The following is a 27,718-nucleotide window of genomic DNA, read 5'->3' as shown; positions in this document are numbered from 1 at the left end:
TAAAAAGCAGAGAAAGTATTTATTGAAGGCACAAGAACCAGGAAAGTGTGAGCTATACAGAACACTACACAATGACAAAATAATTTACATTTGTGTTACAAAACAAATGTCATTTGTTTTCTATGACACATTTACATTTACATTTAAGTCATTTAGCAGACGCTCTTATCCAGAGCGACTTACAAATTGACACTAAATCAAAATATTAATGTTTCATTGATATAAAACCTATATTGCTTCTGAATAGATACTTTCCGTGGTACAAAAAAAAAGAAAATCATACACAGCTTTTCATCCCAACCCCTCCAGCAAGCAACATCACCTTGAAGAAAATCTGCCATCTTTAGTGATCGAGGTTGTAATTATTTTAAATGCTTTGCAATTTTGCATAATTGGTAAACCCACTCTTGCTATGGCCTGGGGTATGCAAAGTACGTAAAAGGGCTTTATTGTGAACACATGCTACATATTGATATAGAAGCAAGTGTCACTTATCCTTAAGTCAGGTTGAGTTGTCTAGAAATTGTGATTCTTCTACATTGGAGTCCATGCATAGGTTAGCATATAATAAACTGATATGGTCAAGGAACCTCAAGTGATTAAACAAAATGTCTGAGCCCTATGACGCCAAAATTCTATTATTGCTTTTGCACCAGGTCAACATTGGGAGAAACTGAGGAGTTGATGCACAACTAAATTGTGAAAAACTAAAAGAACCACTTACTCAACATTTCCAACAGAAAATGATGCACAAGTGAAATATGTATTAATACCGACCTTTCAAATAACTATTCATAAGTGGTGTACAACGTGTCCATCGATGTAGCCAGCGTATAGCTTCACTGCTGACGTATAGTTGTCTGGCGTGTGCAATTCCTACAAGTCTGAGGGCTTGTAAACCAGAAACACATTCATTACAACTAAACAGACAAAAAAAAAAAAAAAAACAGCCCAACGTTTGAAAAGCACCTGTCCAAAAATTGCTAAATGGATCTCAAATTGAGAGGCACGTTGTCCAGACGAGTCCAGTTCCTAGACTACCATGACAGAGGGTGCCGTATAGCCGCTTTTAGCATTGACTGAATGAAGTAAGTTACAGCCCTGTAACATAAGTCTACTAACCCCTCATGAGAAGGCCTTTGTGAACACTTATGAGTGACAGACTTTTGAAAATATTCACACATTTCTTAACATGTAAAATGACAATCATTCGTTCTTAGACGCAATTGTAAACGATATGACAGTTTAATGCCAAGATGAATGACGAACTGAGAAGCTTAATTCATAGATCACAGCAGCACAGTCGCAAATAGTCTGCATATGTGTAAGACTCAAAAGAGCCTAGTAAATGTGCAACAATGTGCAGGCAGACTCCCACACTGGTAGTGAACTATGAATAAAGCTGTGTCTCATGTTAGCTACAATAACTTGCAAAAAAGCCTCATTTGGTTTTGAGCTGAAGTGTATGACAGAAGTTGTACAAATGTACTAAATCAAACAGTCACTGCATCAGAGGGAGGCAAGCAATTAGGACAAAAATCATAAACAATACACTTATCAGGAAAGCTCAGCCAATAGACCTTTTGCAAAGGCACAGTGGTTAAGGCAACCACTGACCAAGACCTGTCTACAACAAACAGTATATTGGAATAACAATTGTGGCCAATATTGGATTTGTACAAAAATGATTGCATACATTTCAGAAAATTCTAAACAACCTACATCTAGAGATACATTAAACAAGACTAGGAATATGAATCACATAACCCATTGTACCGGCGTGTATGTATATATAGCATTGTGGATTGAATCATGCAACTAGTTATCTCAACTTTTAAAACAAGAGGGCGCTTTAAAACAAGTCAAAAAAATTATTTAAAAAAGGACACCTTCATGATATATCGGGGGGAGAAATGGACAACCTGGTAATACATTTCATACAAAATGGTAAACGCATAAATCAGCTGTAAACCTGGTCTTTGCAAACAAAGGGTTTGAGAGGGGAAGATGGCCAAAACAATTATCTTGTAAAATGCCCAAAATATAAATTTGAAGGACGTAAGACTTCTTTAGTAAGGCACAGAAAACATCAGAAGGCAAAGAGGACATGAGGCGTCACAGAATTACCTCAGTGCCTAGTGGTACTGGACCCCAAAGGCAAATGGAACTTTCCAGTAGGCTGAAGTTTAGGCTAGGTGAGTGTCTTTAGTCAGACTCAGAAAGGCAAGTGTAAACTACTTGTGTCTGTGCAGAGAGACAGAGCAAGGAATTCATTCACCTCAAAAAGGCAAGATAATAGAAAACTAAGAATGTAAAACCAAGTGTTAAATTACTTTTTCCATAGGTCAATGTATATAGCTTTGTGTATATAAATATCATATACTAGGAATGATGCAAGTGAATTCTGTGGTTGAGGCTACTATGAAGAGCCGAGTCACCACAACTCACTACGGCCCGTTAACAGTAGCGTTTTGGGCTGCCCCCTCAGATTGTGGATTTGGAGAAGGACACCCTCAGGTGGTGGTTCTCGCCCAGGTCGTGATTGTGGAACTTGATAAGGGACTCTATGGCCTCCTCCACTGAGTCCATCTGGACCAAAGCCATCTTGCGGTCTTTCCTAAAAAAAATAATGCACCAACAGTCAGATACACAGACTTAAAAAAAAAAAGTTGACATACGGTCCGATATGTAGACATTCCTTAAAACATCATCCATACAACCAGATAGAAAATAATATAATTTTTTAATATTTTTTTTTAAATGGGGAAAAGATAACTTACTGGAAGAACTTGAAGGCCTTGACCATTGCACCAGAGCTCGCAAACAGCATCTTAAGGTCATCCTCAACCACAGAGGGACTAAAAAGAAAGACAATTGTAAAACTTGACAAGACTTTAGCAGTAGTTCACCAAGACATCCTGTAGCTATTGGCTGAGTTTTTCCTGTACCATGAAAGTGGTACCTGTGGACTAGCAGCTATCGAAAGAGTCAGTGGGCTCATTGCAGCAGAAACGCCTCCAGTCTACTTACGGGATGTTTGAGAGGTGCAGGGTGACTGAGGGAGGGAATATGTTTGAGTAGTTCTTGGAGCCAGGCTTCTTGAAGCGGTGCAGAGGGGAGTTGCTGTAGTCCTTTGTCAGGCCCTGGTCCTCGTGGCCCTCACGGGGCAGCTGAACGTTGGTGTGTTTGGACAGGGTGACTCGCAGCGCTGTCCCGTGTAGCCTCTGGCCATTCAGGTGGCTCATTGCTGTTGGGAGCAGAGGTTAAGCCCTGAGTCTTCTAATCCAAGATGTACATCGCTCCCTACATATGGTTTTGTTTAGCACTACTTTTCCAATAAAGTTTAGCTGGGCCTTACCTAGCTGCGCCTGAGTCCCATCAGACATCTGGATCAGAGCGTTCTCCTTCTTGTTGAACAGGATCTTCACTCTCATTACATCACCATATACACCTTCACACAGATTTAGGATGGGGAGAGAACAACAACTGTTTTGAAACCAGGTTTTTGAGCACCTTTAAGATTTTAACACCTATTTTAACACCATTGGGAAGCTTGTGTATATGAATAACTTCAGTTCACAATCAAGATTCTCCTCCATTTAGTCAAATGAGAAGGGGGTGAAATGCATTCTAGCAAGAGCAACTGAAGCCACTGATCATTAAAATGTTGCATCATGGCCACTATTGTGAATTACTCAGGTACAGTTTGTGTGACTTCACTACACCATAAATGTCCATTAAAAAAACTACACCATAAATGTTCATCAAAAAGAGTAGACTACCGTGTGGACATCGGTTTAAATAAACTCAAGGAATTGGAATTCTCAAAGAGAAAGGCAGTGGAACTGCGAAACGTAGCTACACTTGGATGGAAAAAGATCAAAGGTCAAATGAGGGTTTTATGTAGAGGAAATGACTTGTCTACCAAGTGACCCCTCCCTGTTGAATTGGTAAATAACATTGAAGACCATTAATGGTTAAAAAAAATTTAAAAAAATAAAAAAACAGGAACCGAGTCAGAAATAAGAATAAGGATCCTAAACATTGAAAAATTGGCCATATGTACTCTGAACATTAACCAAAAGCAATTGACACAGCGTTTGTAAAAAGGGCATGCAAAATGAAAAAATCCAGCATGCAAATTTACCATGAAAGCTATGACTGAACAGACAAATTATAAAATCTCATGTAAGTTACAGCATCTCACTGAATTTCCCACAAGATATTCTTATCAATTCAAATGCACAACCTGCAGTCTTGTCATTTCCACTATTCTTAAGAGAATAGTAAACTCTGATAAAAACAATTATTCATAGGTTCTCAGGTCATGAAATTGGTCAATAGTATTAAAGAGAATAGTCAGCAATATCTATATAGCGTGGGACCTAAAAATGCAGCCTTGAGAGATCGGCACAAAATTTGCATTGCTTTTAAGGTCCACATATACTCTTTACCAATTTGGCTGAAGTTGACGACCAGACTCAAACCATATCAACTATAGACATTTCAGATAAGGAAACATTTTTGACCAATCTATTCCTTTAAAACATTTGCTATGCCTGTGGACACAAACATTGAAAATGCTGCAACTTTTCCACCAAGTTTCTCAAATCAACACGCAAAACGCATGAAACTCAAAACATTTGAAACAAACTGGTTATGAAAAATAGAACTGAACAAACAAGTAGTAATATTTTTTTTTAAAGGTGCCAATGACAACATACCGAAAAGAATAAAGAGGCATTGGGGCGTAACTCTCTTTATAAGACAGCAGAGGAAGGCAGCGGAGGGAGGAAGGGACAGGAAAAGGATCGGAGGCAGGAGAGTGGAGGAGGTTCAACATATCATCCACAGCGGAGGCAGTTCCACGGGGTTGGATCATGAGGAGGGTTAATAAATTGGACAGGAGATAGGAAGGGGAGGGGTATGTAACAACATGATATGAGCAGAGATGAGTGGATATGTTTATACGTGGTGTGTTGAAGATGTGGTGTAATGGTTCAGAAAAAGAAAGTGGATACATGAGGCGTGCAGTCAGTTTGGCAAAAAAAAAAAAAGGGTGAGAGGGTGAGATAGGGGGAATGGGGACAGAGAGAAACAAGAAAGAGGTAAAAAAAAAAAACAAGGTCAGTATACAAAGAAATATGAAGTGTTCCATACAGCATAGAATGTGCATTAAAAAGAGTTTAAATTATGTAAAGATCACCGAACCTACAATGAAACTAGGAGGAATGATACGCGAGTGGCTGAGACCATATGTATTCTATAATTCTGTCTGAGTTTAAGTGTACCATTGACATTAACATAAATAGATACACTCTTTAGATTAATGATTGTGGAAATATAGGTTGGGCTTAAGCTGAAGGCCATGCAAACGATAAAAGCAATGTTGGCTCTAAATTGGATGAAAAATGGCTCTACATGTATGTGATAGGTTACGGGAATGATTTCTCAAAGAACAATTTAAAGTGTATCATGTTTAGTAGATGAAGAGGGACTGGTAATATTATGTTGAGAAATTGAACGTTAATAGAAATTCCACACAGTTTATGTACAGTATGTAGGTCCTACTGCCTGGATGTTAAATACTATAGTCCGTATGCATGAGAAGGGCGCAAAAGCGAATCTGCATTTTGATTTAATGAAAACGTACATTTAGAATTCTAATAATGATTGAATGAGGCAACATAAATGTATCTCCTAAGTGTTTGTATCTTCTGCCTGTGAAACACCAGTATCGGGATGGTACAACACAGGAGTGAGAGGGAAAAAACGAGGGAAGAAGAAACCAAGAGCTCTGCTACACTGGACTTGTATGCAATGCCTTCTTGAAGGAGTTGACAGAGGAAAAGTGGGATGCTATATTAGGGTTGGACGACTTCAACCTTTTGTCCTTTCATGACTCGGTGCCCATAAAACCTTGTGGAATACATTAGCCACCCCCAATTTCATTTTCTTTTATTAAATACATTTAAACTATGATAAAATGACAATTGGGCATAAGCGCGAAATCGAATGCAACAGGACGAATCATGACAAAAAGCCTGGAAGCGCAGGTAATGGTAAAAATGTTCTAGTGTTCCTTTCTGGTGGAAGAGCAAAATATGGCAAGTTAGTGTCTTACCGTAGAGAGTTGGGTTATAGGCTGGATAGAAACAGTCTACCGTTTAAACAATTGCTTTATTTGCCTCACGAAACAATAGAAAAATAAGTTGTTTGTTCGCTCTCATAAAGCTATGCCTATAGACTTTCATTCTTGTTTATTTGTGAAAGTCACATCCACTCGGGACAACACCTTTGTAGGCTACTATATATGTATTTGGGTAATAAGCTAGACAAGGTAGTTGAGAAGTGTCCGTTATAAAAATAAATAAAAATAAGGTTTAGGCAATAGCCTAAATGCTCAGGCATCCGACAGAGAATTTTTTTGCACTGCTATCATGAATTAAGCCATTGTCGGTCACATCACGAGGTCGTCACCATCAATCATGGCTGTCAGAAGATGCTATCGTAATATCGCCCCAGCTCTATGCTGCTGTATATCACCGAGGCATGACTTAATGCATGTGTGTGTGTGTGTGTGTGTGAGAGAGAAGGGTGGGCAGAATTCTAAACATTTTCAATAGACATGGTACATTAACATAAATGTTTTAATGCCGAGTGCCAGCATATAATACACAGCCATCAATGTACTTGGCATGTTTCATGTGGGCCCACTGAAGCAGCTCTCTCCACATACTGGCTGCAGTCCAATTCTCTACCCTTTTCCCCAAAGTGTGCACTCATTCACTTCCTCTCATGGATTTAAAAGTAAGTACCTGGCGGGACGAAATATGGTGTTGAGTAACCCAGACTTATGACAATCAACTTCCTTTAAAAACACATGAAGGAAGAGAGAGCAAGTACACACTTGGGGGAACAGGGTAGGAAATAGGAAGGAAACCGAGAAGCTCACAGCTGGAGACTCCTTTGACCTGGGCCACCAGGGTGCGAGAGTGAGGCAAGGCAGGACTAACCTCTGGGTTGAGGTTACTGAGCAGCAGAACACAGTTGCCACCGGTGAGTTGTTGGAAGCCCATTCTGCCTGCAGCCGCTGCAGCCCCAGGCATGGTCAGATGGGCCAGGCCTCCAGGAACCCCCTGCATCGTCAGGCCTGTGGAGGGAAGCCAATGGAGCGGGATAACAATTCAGTGAACAAGCTTCGAAATGAGTTGACAGATAAACGGCTGGACAGGAAGCCGCACAATTGACACTAATCTGCTCATAGGTCAAGGTCTGCAAAAGTATCAAAGTAGTCAGTGTTGCCACTCAATGGTAGTAGATGAGGACAGTTTCCCCCTTTAAATGTAAAGTTCTAGTGAAAAAGTCTTATGTACGTCAGGAGCAGAGCGTCAGAGGAGGAGCCAACTAACCTGCAGCTTGCTGAATGGTGAAGGCTGGGGGGAAGGCATGAGCTCCCGCATATGGGTTGGCCGAGATAATCCCGGGAGGACCTTGAGAGAAAAACACGTGGATACAGAGGAGTGTTAATCAATTGCTTGAATTGATCAATTTATTGTAAATTATACAAACAAATGTTCAAATTATTGTACAGGGGAAAAAGGTACAGGGGTCAGCCATATACAATATATACACACAAAAAAAAGGATGTTGGCACCCCTTCAAATGAGTAGATTTGGCTATTTCAGCCACACCCATTGCTGACGGGTGTATAAAATTGAGCACACAGCCATGCAATCTCCATAGACAAATATTGCCAGTAAAATGTCCTTACTGTAGAGCTTAGTGACTTTCAACGTAGCACCGTCATAAGATGCCACCTTTCCAAAAAGTCAGTTCATCAAATTTCTGCCCTGCTAGAACTGCTCCGGTCAACTGTAGGTGCCGTTCTTATGAAGTGGAATCGTCTAGGAGCAACAACGGCACAGCCGCGAAGTGATAGGCCACACAAATTCACAGAATGGGAACACTGAGTGCTGAAGCGCGTAAAAAATTATCTGTCCTCAACACTCAAGTTCCAAACTTCCTCTGGAAGCAAAGTCAGCACAATAACTGCTCGCCAGGAGCTTCATGAAATGGGTTTCCATGGTCGAGCAGCCGCACACAAGCCTAAAATCACCATGCGCAATGCCAAGCGTCGGCTGGAGTGGTGTAAAGCTCTCTGCCATTGGACTCTGGAGCAGTGGAAATGTATTCTCTGGAGTGATGAATCACACTTCACCGTCTGGCAGTCCGACAGACTAATTTGGGTTTGGCGGATGCCAGGAGAACGCTACCTGCCCCAATGCATAGTGCCAACTGTAAACTTCGGTGGAGGAGGAATAATGGTCTGGGGTTGTTTTTGATGGTTTGAGCTTGGCCCCTTAGTTCCAGTGAAGGGAAATCTTAACGCTACAGCATACAATGTCCTCCAAGAGGATTCTGTGTTCCAACTTTGTGGCAACAGTTTGGGGGAAGGCCCTTTCCTGTTTCAGCATGACAACACCCCTGTACACAAAGCGAGGTCCATACTGAAATGGTTTGTCGAGATCAGTGTGGAAGAACTGGCCTGCACAAAGCACACAACACCAGTACCCAACCTCACTAATGCTCGTGGCTGAATGGAAGCAAGTCCCCGCAGTAATGTTCCAACATCTAGTGAAAAGCCTTCCCAGAAGAGTGGAGGCTGCTATAGCAGTAAAGGGGGGTGGGAACAACTCCACATTAATGTACATGATTTTGGAAGGCGATGTTCAAGGAGGTGGTGCCAACATACTTTTGGTCATGTAGTGTAGCTCCCCACCTGTTCAGTTATGTCTAAATGAAAAGCGAGAAAGGACGAGAGGTATTTTAAACATATTTACCATAGTACTCACCGAAGGCTGCAGCCATAGCCTGGTGGTCGATTGAGGGATGGCTGTCCCCCGTGGGCAGGTCGGGACGCGTGTAGTCCCGGCTCTTGTCATTGTTGTACTTCACATTCAGGCTGGTCAGCTTGGAGAAGTTGATGCGGAGGGTGCAGCAGGCGTTGTAGATGTTCTGCCCATCTAAACACTTCAACACAGGGCAACAGTTTCAACATTAAACTATCCATAAAAGTGGCCAAATATCCAGGATTTGCTCATTCGTCTTTCAGAGTATTCCTTTCCACCCCATTTTCAAAATGTTAACACATTCAAGTCAGGATCTAAGAATACAATGAAGTGCTGTGTATTAATTGTGACAGGTAGAGGGTGCCACTCACAAGTTTTGTGTGCTGAGCAGTCAGGCAGTCAGAGTACTGCAGCAGGGCCTGGAACTGGTTGTTTTTGGTGAAAGTAATGATCTTCAGCACCGCTCCGAACTTGGAGAAGATCTGTGAGCGACGACAGCATGGTCAGGCGGAATACAAACACAGACCTAAACATTCATACATGTAATGAGTGTGTTACCTGATGCAGCACGTCTAGGGTGACGGGGTAGAAGAGGTTCTCCACTATGACACGCAGGACGGGGCTGGCCCCGCTCATGCCGGCCGAGGCATCCACCCCTGCCATGGGCATGCCCCCCGTCTGCAATACGTTCACCGCCTGCAGTGCCGCCTGGGCTCTCTGTGGGGAGGGGAAGAGAGGAGGGTGGTTCAGTGGAAGAGTTGAAAAGCTCAGGTAGAAATGTAACGAGTAGAGCTGACGTGACTCCCAGACTAGAGGTCGACCAATTTAGATTGTTCAACGCCGATACCAATTATTGGAGGACCAAAGAAAGCAAACAACAATTTTTTTTAATTAAAAATGTAATACGCAGATTTGTATATATTTTTGTAATAATGACAATTACAACAATACTTGAATGAACACTATATTTTAAAATAAATATGATACATAAATAAAATCCATTTAGTCTCAAATAATGAAACATGCTCAATTTGGTTTAAATAATGCAAAAACGCATACCTTGACTATTGGATGTTCTAATGGGCACTTTGAATTGCCAGCCTAATCTCATTAGTTGAAGTCATAAACAGTGCTTTCATACAAGCATTGCTAAGAGCTGCTGGCAAACACAGTAAAGTCTGAATGAATGCTTACGAGCCAGCTGCCGCCTACCACCGCTCAGACTGCTCTATCAAATCAAAGAAAAATGAGCCTTTGGTCATTATTATTGTCAAATCTGGAAACTATAATTTCGAAAACAAAATGTTTATTCTTTCAGTGAAATACGGAACAGTTCCGTATTTTATCGAAAGGGTGGCATCCGTAAGTCTAAATATTGCTGTTACATTGCACAACATTCAATGTTATGTCATAATTATGTAAAATTCTGGCAAGTTAGGGCCGCTTGGCTCGTTGCGAACTAACTGTTGCACATACCCTAACTGCATGCAATGAACGCAATTAAAGTGACACAAATTACCTAGTTAATATTGCCTGCTAACATTCATTTATTTTAAATAAATATGCAGGTTTAAAAAAAGAAAAAGAAAAACTTCTGTGTATTGATTTTAAGAAAGGCATTGATGTTTATGGTTGGGTACATTCCTGCAGCGATTCTGCTTTTTTCGCAAATGCTCTTTTGTTAAATCATCCGTTTGGCAAAGTAGGCTGTGATTCGATCATAAATTAACAGGCAACGCATTGATCATATGCAATGCAGGACAAGCTAGTTAACGTCAAACATGTGAAGTTAACATAATCACTAGTTCATTTTTATTTTTTATAAGATAAGTTTAATGCTAGCTAGCAACTTACCGTGGCTCCTTGCTGCACTCACGTAACAGTTGGTCAGCCTGCCACGCAGCCTCCTCATGGAGTGCAATGTAATTGCAAAAACGCTGATTACCGATTGTTCTGAAAACTTGAAATCGGCCCTAATTAAATCGGCCATGCCTTAGGTCGACCTCTACCACAGACAGTCATCTGTTCTACACAAAACATTTAAATAAGTTAAGATCTTTAAGTTTCACCTCACAGAATAAACTCAGGTTAGTAATATAGCCCAAGTCCCTAGTTGCTTGACATTCACTTGGGGGGGGGGGGTGACATGTTTGTATACTCATCAGTGGAAACTCTGGGGCCTATTTGTGAGTGTAATACACCTGGTGGGAAGAAAAACACCCCATGGAGAGAAACTTCATATCAGCAAAACAAACATCTTGGAATGTTCATGTGCACCGCAGCAGTATTTATGTTCACTGAGCAGATAAGACTAAGAACGGAGTCATTTGAGCAGGGAGCAGAGAGAGCACAGCTGTGGCTTCTATTGGTCACCATTGGCATGCAGTCTCCCAGGGGAGTGCCTCATTTGGAGGGCGCATAGTACACACTACTCTCAACCACAAGATATGCAGGGAAAGGTAAACAAGCCTTTAACCTGTTAATCCTACCCCCTACTTTTTCGAACATTCTGTTAAAAATTGCGCAACATTTCAGCGCCCTGCTAATCATGCCAGGAATATAGTATATGCATATGATTAGTATGTGTGGATAGAAAACACTCAGACGTTTATAAAACTGGTTAAATCACGGCTGTGACTAACAGAACGTGCGTTTCATCGAAAAGCGCAGGAAAATCTGATCACTGAAAATGGAAATATATATCCATGCGCGACTTGAACCCATTGATAAAGGTGAACCACATTTAATGGGGCTGAGGTTGCAATACCTACAGCTTCCACACGTTGTCTAGAGTCTTGTCATTTGCCTAGGCTTTGTTTCTTGGTCAAACAGACGCAAGGCAACGCATTTCCTCCGGTCTCCGACCGGATATTTTGGTTGAGAATTACCCGGACATTTTTTCCAGACGGACAGCTAAAGAATATACTTCGCCTCGTGATCAATTTGATCGCTTATTAACGTTTAATAATACCTAAAGTTGCATTACAAAAGTATTTCGAAGTGTTTTGTGAAAGTTTATCGTAGACTTTTTTAATTTTAAAAAATGACGTTACGTTATAAGACGCTATTTTTTTCCGTTTATCACAGTCTTCATAGATCGATATCTAGGCTATATATGGACCGATTTAATCGAAAAAAAGACCCCAATAGTGATTATGGGACATCTAGGAGTGTCAACAAAGAAGATGGTCAAAGGTAATGAATGTTTTATATTTTGTGCGGTTTGTGTAGCGACGACTATGCTAATTATTTTGTTTACGTCCCCTGCGGGTCTTTTGGGGTGTTACATGCTATCAGATAATAGCTTCTCATGCTTTCGCCGAAAAGCATTTTAAAAATCTGATTTGTTGCCTGGATTCACAACGAGTGTAGCTTTAATTCAATACCCTGCATGTGTATTTTAATGAACGTTTGAGTTTTAACTAGTACTATTAGCATTTAGCGTAGCGCATTTGCATTTCCAGATGTCTAGATGGGACGCCTGCGTGCCAGGTAGGACCAAGAGGTTAAGCTTGTGAAACACACTGCAAAAGAAGGTAGAAGTTGAACAAATTAGCAGTCGAGTGCCGACAGCTCCCTTTTCGCTAACATGGAAAATCTTCATTCTGATTGGCTGTTGTCAGCTACGATGCTGACAAGTAGACAGGTGGTTTGCTTGTGCAGTCACACAAGGCCTGGCAAGAACACAGTTCCCAAATGAGTCATTCTGACCCTGAAAAACAGGAAAAAGAGGGGCGAGCTAGAGCCCATAGCCGGTTCAAAATATCTCTTAAGAGGAAACCCACTTTATGTTGGCTCTAAGCCTCAAAGTCTTTGCTCAGCGCTACCTACAAACAAAACAAAAAACAATCTTAATGAAAAGTCCTTGAGTCAAGTCCATATGTAGGCCTACAACTTCTCTTATGGCCTTCCACAAGAGTACACCTGAGCAGATAAAGGGGTGTGAAAAGTTGAGAAGGATGCACACTACATGAACGTGACTCACCACTTGGTTGGGGGAGTTGTCAGTCTTGAGCTCCTGGTGGTTGGAGTACTGCAGGAAGATGGGATGGTTGCGGATGACGGGCGTCACAGAGGCATAATAGCTGACCATGGCCTGGGCCGCGTCCTCCGTGTTCATCTCTACGAAGGCCTGGGCACACAGAAGAAAGCAAAAAGAATAACATCTCAGAACAGCACTACATGTTCCTTTCTGGATAACACTTGGCGGCTGCTACTACCACCACCACCTGCTAGAGCTAATGAGCAAGTGGTTCTCAAACCTCTTCTCGGGGACCCCCCAGACATCTCACAATTTTGCTGTAGCCCCTGGGCTTTAAATCAGGTCTATTAGTTCTGGAATAGAAATGCATGCAAGAACACTTACCTGGTTTTTTCCTTTGAGCATGAGCAGGTTGGTGACTTTACCAAAGGACAGGCCCAGGGAGATGACCTCAGCCTCGTTGATGTCGTCGGGGAGCTTGCGCATGTGGATTACACGCGACGGGATGCCCGGGCTCCTTATGTCACCTTTGAACTTCTTGCTGTCATTGCCATTGGCTGTGGAAGAAATGCAGAGCACAGTTTGGATGTACATCCTTTTGGAGAAAGGACAAACTTTTGGACAAACTTTAAAAAGTTTCTTTCTTTGATATTAAAACAACAAAATAGAGTTTTCAAAACTAACCTGTGGCACAGGTCATTATATTGGGTACGTTTGAGGCGCAGGAGAAAAGCTCGTCTGATCCTCTCTGCAAAGGGGAAAGGACATGATGTTGAGACCAATGCAGAATCTCCCCACCGGCACAAACTTATGAAGGGAAAAGGGAGAAACAACTTCCCATGTACATTGGCAACACAAAAGAAACGTAACAATAGCCACTAAGTAAACCATTCACTTTGACCTTGCAAAACAATGGGGAGACAAATATTGACAATGGCACGGGTTGTCCCAGTCACAGGTCGTCACCATCACAGCCTAAACTAACAGATAGCCTAGCAGTCATGATCCTTCAACAGCCTTGCCTTCAAACAGGAGACCCATTGAGTCAAACACAGGCCAGCAGGCAGTGCCTTGTGACAATGGGAACAGGAAAACAGGAAAGGGTCAGCTTCTTAGCTAACAGTAAAGGTTCTCGGACCACCCCTGAGCTACAAGTAGATGACCAAATGGTGAGACCAACGTTGCAGACTGATGGTGATCCAATGACAGGACTTGTAACCTCATTAGGTCCTCTATGGTCACACCCTGTCCCACTCAACACCTACCCCCACTGCCTATGCATTGTATGTGCATGCACGCAACTATGGGTGTTGGGGGTCACAGTACCGGCATAGGTTTTAGTGAGAGAACCAGAGAGGGAAGGGGAAAAACAACTCCATTTCTTGGTCGCCAAACTGCAAGAATGAGGGCGGGGGAGGGAGGGGGAACAGAAACCAGAGTCACTGGCCTGGCGGTACATCACCCCCGTAGTCTAGCCAACCCCGGGTGGTTACTAGTGGGGGTTGGAGACGGCTGTCGTGGAAATTTCCGGTATTTACCAAATCATGAGAGCAAACCACACTCAAGTCAAAGTTTGTGATAACTAAGTCCATCTTTAATTATATGAGCTCCATCACAACCCTGTGACTCTCAGATGAATTCAGTGTCTATCAATGAATTCTCTGAGAGTCCCTTACACATTGCAACTGAGATCCTTTATAGCAAAGACACTAAACTAGGTTCTTTTCTCAAAATCAGAACCATAAACAAATCCTCCATATCAACAGGCATATATCAAATCCATCCTATCTTGACAAGATCAGAGACACATTGACTGGCACACAGACATTGTGGAGCCAAGAGATCCACGCTCGACCTCTCCCCTCTCTCCGGCCCACAACTTAATCTTGACAGACCAGATGACTGCAAACCCCGCCACAGTATTATACAAAAACATTCTGATGAGAAGTAACTTACAAACATATGATGAATATAAAACATCTTACCTATGTTACCAACTAATTCTGATTATTCTCCAACACGGCTCAGATGGTGACCCGTTCACGTTTTCCTCATAGTGTGGGCCAAGCCCCCAAAACTCATTAGCTAAAAGCTCCATTCACCAATCTGGCCCTCATACCACCATGGCCACCTAGTCAGCCCCAGCTTCCAATTGGCTGATTCACCCCCCTCCCTCCTCTAACTATTCTCCAGGTCTTTGCCGTAAATGAAAAATGTGTTCAGTCAACTTACCTGGTAAAATAAGGGTGAAATAAAAATAAATAACCATCAGTTAGCTTGAAACAATCTTAAATGTTATTTTCTTGGTATCTTACCAAAAGCGGCACAGTCCAAATATTGTCTTTAATCTATAAACCCATATTAATAAAGAAAAGAGTCAACCAAGCTCAATTCTGATCACACACACACACACACACACACACACAAAAAAGTATCTATATCCATAGTAAAACAAGTCCTATATCGACATAACCTGAAAGGCCGCTCAGCAAAGAGAAACCACTGCTACAAAACCACCATAAAAATAACCAAACTACAGTTTGAAACTGCACATGAGGACAAAGATGGTACTTTTTGGAGAATGATTCATTTCAGCTTTTATTTCATTCATCATATTCCCAGTGTGTCAGAAGTTTACATACACTCAATTAGTATTTGGTAGCAGTGCCTTTAAATTGTTTAACTTGGGTCAAATGTTTCAGGTAGCCTTCCACAAGCTTCCCACAATAAGTTGGGTGAATTTTGGCCCATTCCTCCTGACAGAGTTGTGTAACTGAGTCAGGTTTGTAGGCCTCCTTGCTCGCACACGCTTTTTCAGTTCTGCCCACAAATGTTCTATGGGATTGAGGTCAGAGCTTTGTGATGGCCACTCCAATACCTTGACGTAGTTGTCCTTAAGCCATTTTGCCACAACTTAGGAAGTATGCTTGGGGTCATTGTCCATTTGGAAGACCCATTTGCGACCAAGCTTTAAATTCCTGACATGTTGCTTCAATATATCCACAATTATCCTCCCTCATGAAGCCATCTATTTTGTGAAGTGCACCACTCCCTCTTGCAGCAAAGCACCCCCACAACATGATGCTGCCACCCCATACTTCACGGTAGGGATGGTGTTCTTCGGCTTGCAAGCATCCCCCTTTCTCCTCCGAACATAACGATGGTCATTATAGCCCAACAGTTTTTGTTTCATCAGACGAGAGGTAATTTCTCCAAAAAGTATGATCTCTGTCCCCATGTGCTGTTGCGAACCGTAGTCTGGCTTTTTTTTTATATGGTTTTGGAGCTGTGGCTTCTTCCTTGCTGAGCGGCCTTTCAGGTTATGTCGATATAGGACTCGTTTACTGTGGATATAGATACTTTTGTACCCGATTTCTCCAACATCTTCAAAAGGGCCTTTGCTGTTGTTCTGGGATTGATTTGCACTTTTCACACCAAAGTACGGTCATCTCTAGGAAACAGAATGAGTCTCCTTCCTGAGCGGTATGACAGCTGCGTGGTCCCATGGTGTTTATACTTGCGTACTATTGTTTGAACAGATGAATGTGGTACCTTCAGGCATTTGGAAATTGCTCCCAAGAATTAATCAGACTTGGAGGTCTACAATTTTTGTCCTGGGGTCTTGGCTGATTCCTTTTGGTTTTCACATGATATCAAGCAAAGACGCACTGAGTTTGAAGGTAGGCCTTGAAATACATCCACAGCTACACCTCCAATTGACTCAAATCTTGTCAATAAGCCCAATCGAAGCTTCTAAAGCCATAACATAATTTTCTGGAAACTTCCAAGCTGTTTAAAGAATCTGTCTGTAAACAATTGTTGGAAAAATGCAAAGTAGATGTCCTAAGCCACTTGTCAAAACTATAGTTTGTTAACAAGACATTTGTGGAGTGGTTGAAAAACAAGTTAATGACTCCAACCTAAGTATGTAAACTTCCGACTTCAAATGTTCAAGATCCTATAAAAATGGGAGGTAGAGTGAAGTATACTTTACAACATGTGTAAAGAGGCTGCACACCAGCTGTCCTCTATATAACATCAACAAAAAGGGGAAACTGAAAAAGCTAGCCACCGTCCGCAAGCAGCTCTTTAAGTGATCAACAGAGTACACAAATAAACAGACTTCCCGCAGGGCTGAGACGCCAACAGAATGCCCTCTCCTCTCCCCCACCAGCCACTCCAAATTCCACTAGGTTGGGACTCAATGAAAACCATACATGAGGGGCTGGGGGGCTAGTGTGGGTAAAGGTCTTTAAAGAGGCTTAGTAGCTAAATGCATGTTCCTAGTGCTGTTATAGATGACACTTTAAATAGGATATTGCAGGGCTGGCAGGCAAGTCAGAGAGCAGGCTTCGTCTGCCACTAATATCCCTCTCACACACAGACCAAAATTCTACTAATTTACCATGCCCGTTTTTTTTTATACCAGCTTACTGTATATCTGAAAGGGGTAGGGGGTAAAAAAAAGATATGTCTAATTGAAATCCACCTAAAGACCTAGTCATGAATCCTGCATACAGGAAAATACAGGTATCAGGTCTGTGTGAATGGTTCTCTGCTTTTTTGCAGGTAAATTAAATTCACACTTCCATTTTTAAACACCTCCCGAATTTGAAATGCAAACAGACCCCATGGTTTTAACACCATCACCCACCCCTCCAAATTGTCCAGTTACCCACTGATATGTATAAAGGGGTGGAGATATAGATATAGATATATATATATATACACACACACACACGAAAGAGGTAAATACAAGGCTATATGAAAGAGGGGGGGGGGGTTCATATACAGGTATTGAAGTATTAACGGGCTGTGAAGTGTTAAGCCCGTTAAATATTATGTTCTATAAAATAAAACAGGCACCTTTGTCAGAAAACTCAGTTAAGCAGCAATGTTTCAAAATGCTGTGCTGAGGCAATAGGTTTACAAATATTAATGAAGTGACTTGTGTTATAGAGAAGTTTGGAGGGAGCCATCTTATCGAAGGCATAAATTAAATAGATTAGAAAGGTGAGACAAAAAAAAAAAAAAATACTTTAAGAGTTAACAGGCGAGCAGGAGACAATTACACCTCAAGAATGGGGCCTGTACCGGGGCATAGGAACCCTAGCCTGTGGCACCAGGTGAGCTGCTAGGCCAAACCAAACTCCTGACTTTTGGCCTGAACACAGAAAAGGCTGATTCTCCTCGGACCAACAGTTAGGTGTACATTTCTCCCAGCAATTACCAAGCTGCACACAATATTTGCCAAACCAGTTATGACGCCTCTAAAAAATAAAAGTTAATTAAGAACGGCAACTCAATGCTTTGCCTCTTGGAGCCACTAGGTCTGGGCTGCTGTGAGTTTAAATCTAGCTCATAACGTATATCAAATCAAATACACATGGTTAGCAATGTTACTGCGAAAGTAGCGAAATGCTTGTGCTTCCATTTCTGACAGTGCAGTAATATTTAACAATTCCACAACAAATACCTAACACACAAATATATGTAAAGAAATGGAATAAGAATATAAATATATGGATGAGCAATGACAGAGCAGCATAGGCTACGATGCAATAGATATCATATGTATATACTGTATTCTATGAGTAATGCTAGATATGTAAATATTATTAAAATGGCATCATTAAAGTGACAAGTGCTCAATTTACTCAAGTGGCCAATGATTTCAAGTCTGTATGTAGGCAGCAGCCTCTGTGTTAGTGATGGATATTTAACAGTCCGATGGCCTTGAGATAAACAGCTTCTTTCAGTCTCTTGGTCCCAACTTTGATGCACCTGTACTGACCTCGCCTGCTAGATGGTAGCGGGGTGAACAGGCAGTGGCTCAGGTGGTTGTTTTCCTTGATAATATTTGGCCTTCCTGTGACATCGGGTGCTGCAGGTGTCCTGGAGGGCAGGTAGATTGCCCACGGTGATGCGTTGTGCAGACTGCACAACCCTCTGGAGAGGCCTGCGGTTGTGGGCGGTGCAATTTTGCCACCTTCACCACATGGTCTGTGTGGGTGGACCATTTCAGTTTGTCCATGATATGTACACTGAGGAACTTAACTTTCCACTTTCTCCACTGCTGTCCCATCGATGTGGACAGGGGGGTGCTTCTTCTGCAGTTTCCCCGAAGTCCACGATCATCTCCTTTGTTTTGTTGACATTGAGTGAGAGATTATTTTCCTGACAACACTCAGTGGCCCTCACCTCCTCCCTGTAGGCTGTCTCGTCGTTGTTGGTGATCAAGCCTACTACTATTGTGTAGTCTGCAAACTTAATGACTGAGTTGAAGGCGTGCATGGCCACGCAGTCATGGGTGAACAGGGAGTACAGGAGGGGGCTGAGAACACATCCTTGAGGGGCCCCACAACAAAGTGGAGATGTTGTTTCCTACCTTCACCACCTGTGGGCAGCCCACCAGGAAGTCCAGCACCCAATGACCCAGGGCATCGAGCTTAATGATGCGCTTGGAGGGTACTATGGTGTTGAATGCTGAGCTACAGTCAATGAACAGCATTCTCACATAGGTATTCCTCTTGTCCAGATGGGACAGGGCAGTGTGACGGCGATTGCATAGTCTGTGGACCGATTGGGGCGGTAAGAAAATTAAAGTGGGTCTAGAGTGACCTGTAGGGTGATTTGATCCTTGACTAGTCTCTCAAAGCACTTCATGATGACAGAAGTGAGTGCTACGGGGGAATAGTAATTTAGTTCAGTTACCTTAGCTTTCTTGGGAACAGGAACAATGGTGGCCATCTTGAAGCATGTGGAGACTGTAGACTGGGATAGGGAGAGACTGAATATGTCCGTAAACACACCAGCCAGCTGGTCTGCACATGCTCTGAGGACGTGACTAGGGATGTGCTGGCTACCTAACAACGTTTGCTAATGGCGACTGCAATGATCAAAAACAGGCTCTTTACCATATTTTTCCTAATTAGCTTACGTTGGGAAACAGAGGCCAAAGGAACAACATGCATGTAGAAAATGGGGGGGGAAACATATTTGCATGAGCTGAATAGGTTCCATTCATCCCCATGCCCCCACCCTCTCCCATCCTTGAGGAATGCAATAGAGGACATCAACACAGCCAAGGTAAATAGTATTTTTTTAATTTCCCATTCCCCACACCAATTTGATTAAAAGATTAAGCGAACAATATGCAACGTTATAGGATTTTAGTTAGCCGATGGAAAAGCCCCAAAGGGCATTTGACGAGTAAAACAGTAGATAACACCTCCATAGTGGCATTTCAAGAACATGATGTAAAAGGGTTACAATTTTCTCCAGGATAACCACCGTTAACCACAACTGATCCAGTGAATAAACCAACTAACTAAATACTGCACTTGCCTTCTTACAATATTACTAACTAAGCCTAACAGTAAAGGAACACCATCTAAATTAGTTCCATCCAAGACCCTCCAGGCCTTTTTGATACAGTCAACAGGCCATTCTTTGAGGCCGGCAGTTTGTAATGACACACCTTGGGGGAGAACAGGAACCAAGAGGCAATTAGAAAACGGATGGAAAAAACACCCATATTCCAGTAAACTGCTCTCCTTTCCTGTGAATATAAACCACTCCATATTACCACCACCCCCATCTTAAGGTTACCGCTGGCTTGTGCGTAACAAAATAGCCTTCTCATATACATGTGGTACCTGTGAGAATCTGTCTTTGTGCTACGGGGCCCCGTGGCTAGGAACATACCACAGAATATTATCCATCTAAAAGAGCAACGGGGAATGCGGTTGCTGTGGGGCGGCTTTTGAAGGGTAAACTGGAAGACAGAAGTAACAGTGTTGTAGAACACAGACGACTAACACGCCGAGCTAGGAACACTTAGCGTTTGATCGCTATCCCAAACCCACATATCCTGGAGGAGCCACTCAACATCAGGGAGACAAGGTAGCACTTACCACTGCGTGTCTGCACTCGTTCAAACTTCCACCATCTAGAAACATCTGCTTTTGCTCAAGCTAGCTAGCCCCGGCCCAGACTGCAGGGCTCCAATGTGTGTGTTTAACCTGTTACTCCTACCCCCTACTTTTTCGAACATTCTGTTAAAAATCGCGCAACATTTCAGCGCCCTGCTGCTCATGCCAGGAATATAGTATATGCATATGATTAGTATGTGTGGATAGAAAACACTCAGATGTTTATAAAACTGGTTAAATCACTGCTGTGACTATAACAGAACGTGCGTTTCATCGAAAAGCGCAGGAAAATCTGATCACTGAAATGGAAATAAATATCCATGCGCCACTTCCAGGAATTGTTCAAAGTGAACAGAATTAAATGAGGCCGAGGTTGCAGTGCCTACAGCTTCCACACGTTGTCTAGAGTCTTGTCATTTGATTCAGCTTTGATTCTTCGTCTAACCGAATCAAGGGAATCGATTCCCTCCGGTCTCCGACCGGATGTTTTGGTCGAGCTCTCTCCAAGACATTTTTCCGAGACAGACACCCATAGACACCTATAGAATTGACATCGCCTCCTGATGAATTTTATCGCTTGTTAACGTGTACTAATACCTAAAGTTGCATTACAAAAGTATTTCGAAGTGTTTTGTGAAAGTTTATCGTCGACTTTTTTAATTTTAAAAAATGACGTTACGTTATGAAACGCTATTTTTTTCCGTTTATCACACAGTCTTCATAGATCGATATCTAGGCTATATATGGACCGATTTAATCGAAAAAAAAGACCCAATAGTGATTATGGGACATCTAGGAGTGCCAACAAAGAAGATGGTCAAAGGTAATGAATGTTTTATATTTTATTTGTGCGGTTTGTGTAGCGACAACTATGCTAATTATTTTGTTTACGTCCCCTGCGGGTCTTTTGGGGTGTTACATGCTATCAGATAATAGCTTCTCATGCTTTCGCCGAAAAGCATTTTAAAAATCTGACTTGTTGCCTGGATTCACAACGAGTGTAGCTTTAATTCAATACCCTGCATGTGTATTTTAATGAACGTTTGAGTTTTAACTAATACTATTAGCATTTAGCGTAGTGCATTTGCATTTCCAGAGCTCTAGATGGGATGTAGGACCAAGAGGTTAAAGTTGTTATTTTCCTGGGAAGGGTCTCAAGGGAGGGATGAGACCATCATACGAGTGGTACAGCATTAGAGGGGCTAAAAGTGAGTGGGACATGTACTGACGTAAATCAGTGATGAGACAGAAGTCCCTAAAGAGGGCTTGGAGGAGCCAGAGAGAGGGAACACAAAAATACCAGAGATTATTCCAGCCACTATGCCAAAGACAACCAATAATTAGACCATACCGTTTCCACAGCAACAGCAATGTTCTCACCACACTGGATGCAAACATTTTAAGAGATTTAAACTTGGCAACTGGTTACCAGTGACTGGGCATTGTGTGCTTTACTTACTTGACGTGTAGCGAAATGTAACAAAACAAGCAACATTAATTGTATCTACTACTAGTTTGTGAATGCCTCCTTCACAGTTTCACAACACAGTTTAAATAGCCAACTACCATACAAACAAAATAACCTGTAAGGGGATTTGAAACCACAACCTTTGCAACAGAATATTCCCATTGCCAGATCCAAACTGGTTGTAGGTGTGCCTTCTTATGCTAGCTTCTTTGAACTCTTTCATTTCTGATGCAGCAACACTGGGCATGGCTGTGTGACCCCAATGATCCAGATGACAGGACTAAATGTAGCCTTAGAAACAACTGGGCTACAATTTGTAAATCCTGCACAGCACACTGATACATCTATAAATCATCCTAATCTGAAGACCTAGTCAAACACCTTGTTGACTAGAGCTGGGAATTGCCAGGGACGTCACGATACGGTATTATCACGAGACGTAGGTGCCAATTCGATATGTATTGGGATTCGATACTGCTGGTTTTATTGTGATTTAATGTTCTAAACATATTGCTCTCTATACGTCTGCTGCAGAGAGACAAGAGAGCATGAGAAAATTAGTTGATTAGTAATAAATGCTGAAAAGTAGATCCATAGCACAGTATCTTGGACGATATAACTATTGATTTTTCGCCACACCACTAATGTCGAAGAGGAAAAAGGAGAAGAGGTGCCTACCTTTGTACCAACTGTAATATCATGGACACTGCTGTGAAGAAAAGAGAAGACAGGAATGTTAGAAGCAGTATAGATGAAAAATTGAAACTCCAAAAAAATCTAGGGTTAAGGAACTAAGAGGTTCACTATTGTGTAGTAAAGATTGGCATCATGGGAAAATCAAAAGAAATCAGCTAAGACCTCAGAAAAAAATTGTAGACCTCCAAGTCTGGTTCATCCTTGAGAGTAATTTCCAAATGCCTGAAGGTACCACATTCATCTGTACAAACAATAGTACGCAAGTATAAACACCATGGGACCACGCAGCCGTCATACCGATCAGGAAGGAGACGCGTTCTGTTTCCTAGAGATTAACGTACTTTGGTGCGAAAAGTGCAAATCAATAGCAGAACAACAGCAAAGGCCCTTGTGAAGATGCTGGAGAAATCAAGTACAAAAGTATCTATATCCACAGTAAAATTAGTCCTATCTCAACATAACTTGAAAGGCCGCTCAGCAAGGAAGAAACCACGGCTCCAAAACCGCCCAAAAAAGCCGGACTACGGTTTGCAACTGCACATGGGGACAAAGATCATACTTTTTGGAGAAATGTCCTCTGGTCTGATGAAACAAATAGAACTGTTGGGCTATAATGACCATCGTTATGTTTGGAGGAAAAAGGGGGAGGCTTGCAAGCCGAACAACCCCATCCCAACCATGAAGCACGGGGGTGGCAGCATCATGTTGTGGGGGTGCTTTGCTGCAGGAGGGACTGGTGCACTTCACAAAAAAGATGGCGTCATGAGGAAGATAAATGATGTGGATATATTGAAGCAACATCTCAAGACATCAGTCAGGAAGTTAAAGCTTGGTCGCAAATGGGTCTTCCAAATGGACAATGACCCCAAGCATACTTCCAAAGTTGTGGCAAAATGGCTTAAGGACAACAAAGTCAAGGTATTGGAGTGGCCATCACAAAGCCCTGACCTCAATCCCATAGAACATTTGTGGGCAGAATTGAAAAAGTGTATGAAGCATACGCAAGGAGGCCTACAAACACAACTCAGTTACACCAGCTTTGTCAGGAGGAATGGGCCAAAATTCACCCAACTTATTGTGGGAAGCTTGTGGAAGGCTTCCTGAAACGTTTGACCCAAGTTTAACTATTTAAAAGGCAATGCTACCAAATAGTAACTGAGTGCATGTAAACTTCAGACCCACTGGGAATGTGATATAAGAAATAAAAATAAAATCTGAAATAAATAATTCTCTACTATTATTGACATTTCACATTCTTAAAATAAAGTGGTGATCCTAACTGACCTAAGACAGGGAAGGGAATCTTTACTAGGATAACATGTCAGGAATTGTGAAAAACTGAGTTTAAATGTATTTGGCTAAAGTGTATGTAAACTTCTGACTTCAACTGTATGTCTATGAAAATTCCTTTAGTATTTTATGTTTTTTTTTACCAGAACCATACATAAAGCACATTCACTAATAACAACTAACTTCTTGTAGCAGGCATTCTAGAAAAAAATGTAACAGGTCTCAAACACAAGCCCACATGCTAGTGAGTAGCCAGCGAATCTGTATATTTCAAGTTTAGCGAATTTGGATCCACTTGCTAACTAACAAGACAGAACAGTTGAATTGTTTGGAACAGCATGCTAGCCTGTCCACTTTGTTCTGATATAATTGTGCTTCATGCTTATTGCACATTTACAAAACAGACTAGACACCTAGTATAACAGTCTTCGGCTAAAATGGTGCTAGCTGTATGTGAAAAACCGAGTAGAGTCTGCGCTGTGCACAATTTGAGGAGTTGAGACATAAAAAGAGTATTGTTAGGAAAGTTGATGTCTCCTCTAGTACAGTAAATTGTCTCAATGTGTTTCGCTGTCCATATGACTGATTCTGTTGGACCAAACTCAAACACTAATAGCGAGTTGAAACCACTTGTCATAGAGGAAGTGATCTGATCTGTGTTGTGAGTGGCATGGGGAAGGGATTGGTGTGTGTAAACAAAGAGGAAGAGGCGAAGCGAAAGGCAAAGCAAACCGTGCGTTTCTATGAGTTTATTTGGACCCATGCTTGTCACCTGCCTTCCCGCCTTTGGGACAACGACTCCCATTGTTAGGGCAGACATGAGCATCTCATCACTGTATTCAGATCTCTGGTGTAAAATGGTTAAGTGCACACAGCACAGAAGGAGACGAAACCAAGTGGACATAAAACGCTGATGAAAACATAACTCTTGCAATACAAGCCCTACTTGGGAGATCGTCAAATGGTTCCCCACTTCCAACTGTATTCACATGTTTAATGTACATAATATGTACAAGAAAGAATGTTAAAAAAAAAATGTAAATGAAGCATGTAAAAAATAAATATAGACCTATCATTCTATGAAAATAAAGAAATGTGTTTATTGATACACTACTGCTTAGAACGATTTAAGATGTGCCAAATAAATTGGCTCCAGCTCAGGGCTCGAGCTATGCACTTGGTTTGCCAACTTGTTAGCTAAGTGGCTAGCTTGCAAGAGCAAGTTTCTTGGTTACAGCAGAGACAATCCCCTCCTTGACCAAAATCCATGCTGCCCAAATTTGTTTAATACATACATTTTATATTATAGTTTTTTCAGTTTGTAAAGAAATATTGCCCCTTGTGTGCACTGCTGGTAATACCATACACACCAATATGGTACAGGGACTGTATGAAACCATCTGGATACCACCCAACCCTAGTCTATTTAAACGCATTCCCTTGATAACCCTCATGTTAAAGGCCAATAGAGAAAACAGTGCAAACATTCCCTTTCCCACAGCTCTGCCCGTGAAATATTAGTCGTATTTGGGACCTTGGCCCCGCCGACATTCAGTTGAAGATTAACCTCTCATGCGCTACAAGCAGGAAACACAGCCTAAGAGCTGCCTCCCATCTCCAACCCTTCCTAAATCAACATTTGACAGATGAGCCACTTGTGATCACTAAAATCATTTTACCACTGGCTGAAAACAGCGTTGACAAGGCACTGTTATTTAGGACAATTGTGTGCCAAATATGTCCCTCAAACTCCCCAGACCCAAATATCTGCAGCCATGAAAAATAAGTTGAGGTTTCGATGCCCACAGGCAACTTTTGCGCAAAAATAAATAAATACTTACCACTTTACACATGTTGAAACCTATTGGAAAACAAAATTATTTTCCATGTCAAATTGACATGCTTTCAGAGTAGGCTTGACACTAAGTAGACTAATAAAGGATAAACTGACGGGAAGAGAGAGGATGAGCGAGACAATGCAACAGCTCAAATTACAGGTCAAATCACTCAATGCTCACACCAAGTCATTGCATGCGGAGAAACCGGCTCAACACTCACCACCCTTATGGGGGTTATTCGGCATCAACAATGAGCATCTCACAATTCTACAATAATGAGATGTGAAAATGTATTCCAACATACGCACAAAAAAACTAAAGGTTTATTATCAGATATTCACAACGAATTAACTGGTACCGTACATTTATAAAATATTACTTAAATAATGACTTACTCTAGTTCAGTGACGTAAGTGGATCCCATGGGATACAAATCCGTCTCTGTGCGGCTGGAAGGAAGACACGTGGCGTTAATAACAAGCCTGGTAGTTAGCTAAGTCACATTATCTTGTCTTTTCACTTGACCGAAACTTCAAGTTGCTGCAAATCTAGCATAACGATGTGTCTAGCAATATTAATTTTAAAAAAATGTAAATGTTCAATTTTAGAATATTGTTCATCTCTGCAGTAGAAACGGAACATCAGAACAACAAGATGCATAGCCACGTTGTTGCCAAGACTTAACTAAAGCTAGCAAATATATAGTTAAATTGTCAGTCATTTCAGTCTGCTGTGCTCGCTAGACAATAAGGTAGAATGATGGAGAACGTTCTAGCTAGTTAAGTAACATCGCACTGCCACAGGTGGTTTCAAAATGTTCAGTGCAGTGGCTAGCTACAACATGCGCAAAAGGCAACACAGATGAGCAAAACCACAGTGCTCAGTCCACGCAATATGCACCAGTTGCTTGAATGTCTTGCTTTTATAAGATAACGGTACAGACCAATTGAATTCAGACAAAGTAAAATGTTAATTTAAAAAATAAACACACATATAGCCTGCTGGTGCTAACTAAAACACCAAAGCAACGATCTAACATTACTGGGTCTATAACGGGTACACAGAAAGCAGTTTTACCATGTTTCCATCGCAACCAAAATATAACACCGCTAATTTTCGTTACAGGATATAGCAATTTACAGATAATTACTTAGTTAAATACGTGCATATTCGTTTGTAGCTCTTTTCTCTACCTTGAACTTACCCGTCCATTGCACAACACAAAACTAGATAGTTGCACAGTTTAATTAGACCATCAGGTCTGTTTTGCTTGGCCGACTTTTCTTATACCCTTACAAAATGGCGGAGAATAGAGAAACGAAACGTGATTAGCCTAGCTAGCTAGTAAAGTTGTGGGCGTTTGAGACGAGAAGTGGGCGCTGCGCTGATAGGATAAGACGAAAGTTGCCAGAGAGGGGCGGTCTCAAACTAAGTTTAAGTTTGATTGTAAATGGTCAGTTACAAATCCATTCTGCATGATGATGAAATTAGTTTATGCATTTCATAATTTTTATGCAGGATTCATTTGTGATGGAACTGCGTATATGTTTTCAGAGGGAAATGTAAGGGAAATGGGCAATCAAGTATTCTTCATATGCCTAAAGAAAAAATAAAGGACAAAGATGCTATCAATTATGTTAATGTCAGTAAATGTTTTG

At 41.6% G+C, this 27,718-nt stretch overlaps 1 protein-coding gene across 7 annotated transcripts; it reads right to left on the bottom strand.

Annotated features, from left to right (window-relative positions):
* On the bottom strand, positions 1-27,413 carry LOC118401513 (polypyrimidine tract-binding protein 1-like). 7 transcript variants are annotated; one of them, XM_035799088.2, is made up of 17 exons: positions 27,265-27,355; positions 26,456-26,509; positions 26,064-26,083; positions 22,915-22,945; positions 13,519-13,582; positions 13,219-13,391; positions 12,838-12,984; positions 9,411-9,569; positions 9,224-9,334; positions 8,844-9,033; positions 7,413-7,493; positions 7,017-7,153; positions 4,725-4,758; positions 3,359-3,451; positions 3,031-3,247; positions 2,781-2,858; positions 1-2,617 (listed from the first exon to the last, which is right to left on the bottom strand). In XM_035799088.2, exons 5-17 carry the CDS (start codon positions 13,532-13,534, stop codon positions 2,485-2,487), a joined length of 1,569 nt encoding a protein of 522 aa, XP_035654981.1. In that variant the 5' UTR covers positions 13,535-13,582; positions 22,915-22,945; positions 26,064-26,083; positions 26,456-26,509; positions 27,265-27,355; the 3' UTR covers positions 1-2,484. The 7 variants fall into 7 exon arrangements, with proteins under 7 accessions (XP_035654981.1, XP_035654976.1, XP_035654978.1 ...); XM_035799083.2 differs by lacking the exon at positions 26,064-26,083 and having other exon boundaries at positions 27,265-27,413; XM_035799085.2 differs by lacking the exon at positions 26,064-26,083 and having other exon boundaries at positions 8,856-9,033; positions 27,265-27,413.
* Between the last annotated feature and the right edge of the window lie 305 nt (positions 27,414-27,718).

Source organism: Oncorhynchus keta, chromosome 22 (genome assembly GCF_023373465.1).
Source record: "Oncorhynchus keta strain PuntledgeMale-10-30-2019 chromosome 22, Oket_V2, whole genome shotgun sequence".
In the NCBI taxonomy this organism is placed as follows: Eukaryota; Metazoa; Chordata; class Actinopteri; order Salmoniformes; family Salmonidae; genus Oncorhynchus; species Oncorhynchus keta.
The sequence above is the reverse complement of the archived record's forward strand: the minus strand, read 5'-3'. Positions and strand labels throughout refer to the sequence as shown.

Excerpts from the sequence above, each read along its gene's own strand:
- LOC118401513 (XM_035799083.2), bottom strand. Across the intron at positions 13,392-13,518 it reads TATAATGACCTGTGCCACAG|CCAATGGCAATGACAGCAAG; the intron begins GTTAGTTTTGAA and ends TTTCTTCCACAG. Across the intron at positions 2,618-2,780 it reads AAGGCCTTCAAGTTCTTCCA|GAAAGACCGCAAGATGGCTT; the intron begins GTAAGTTATCTT and ends TATTTTTTTTAG.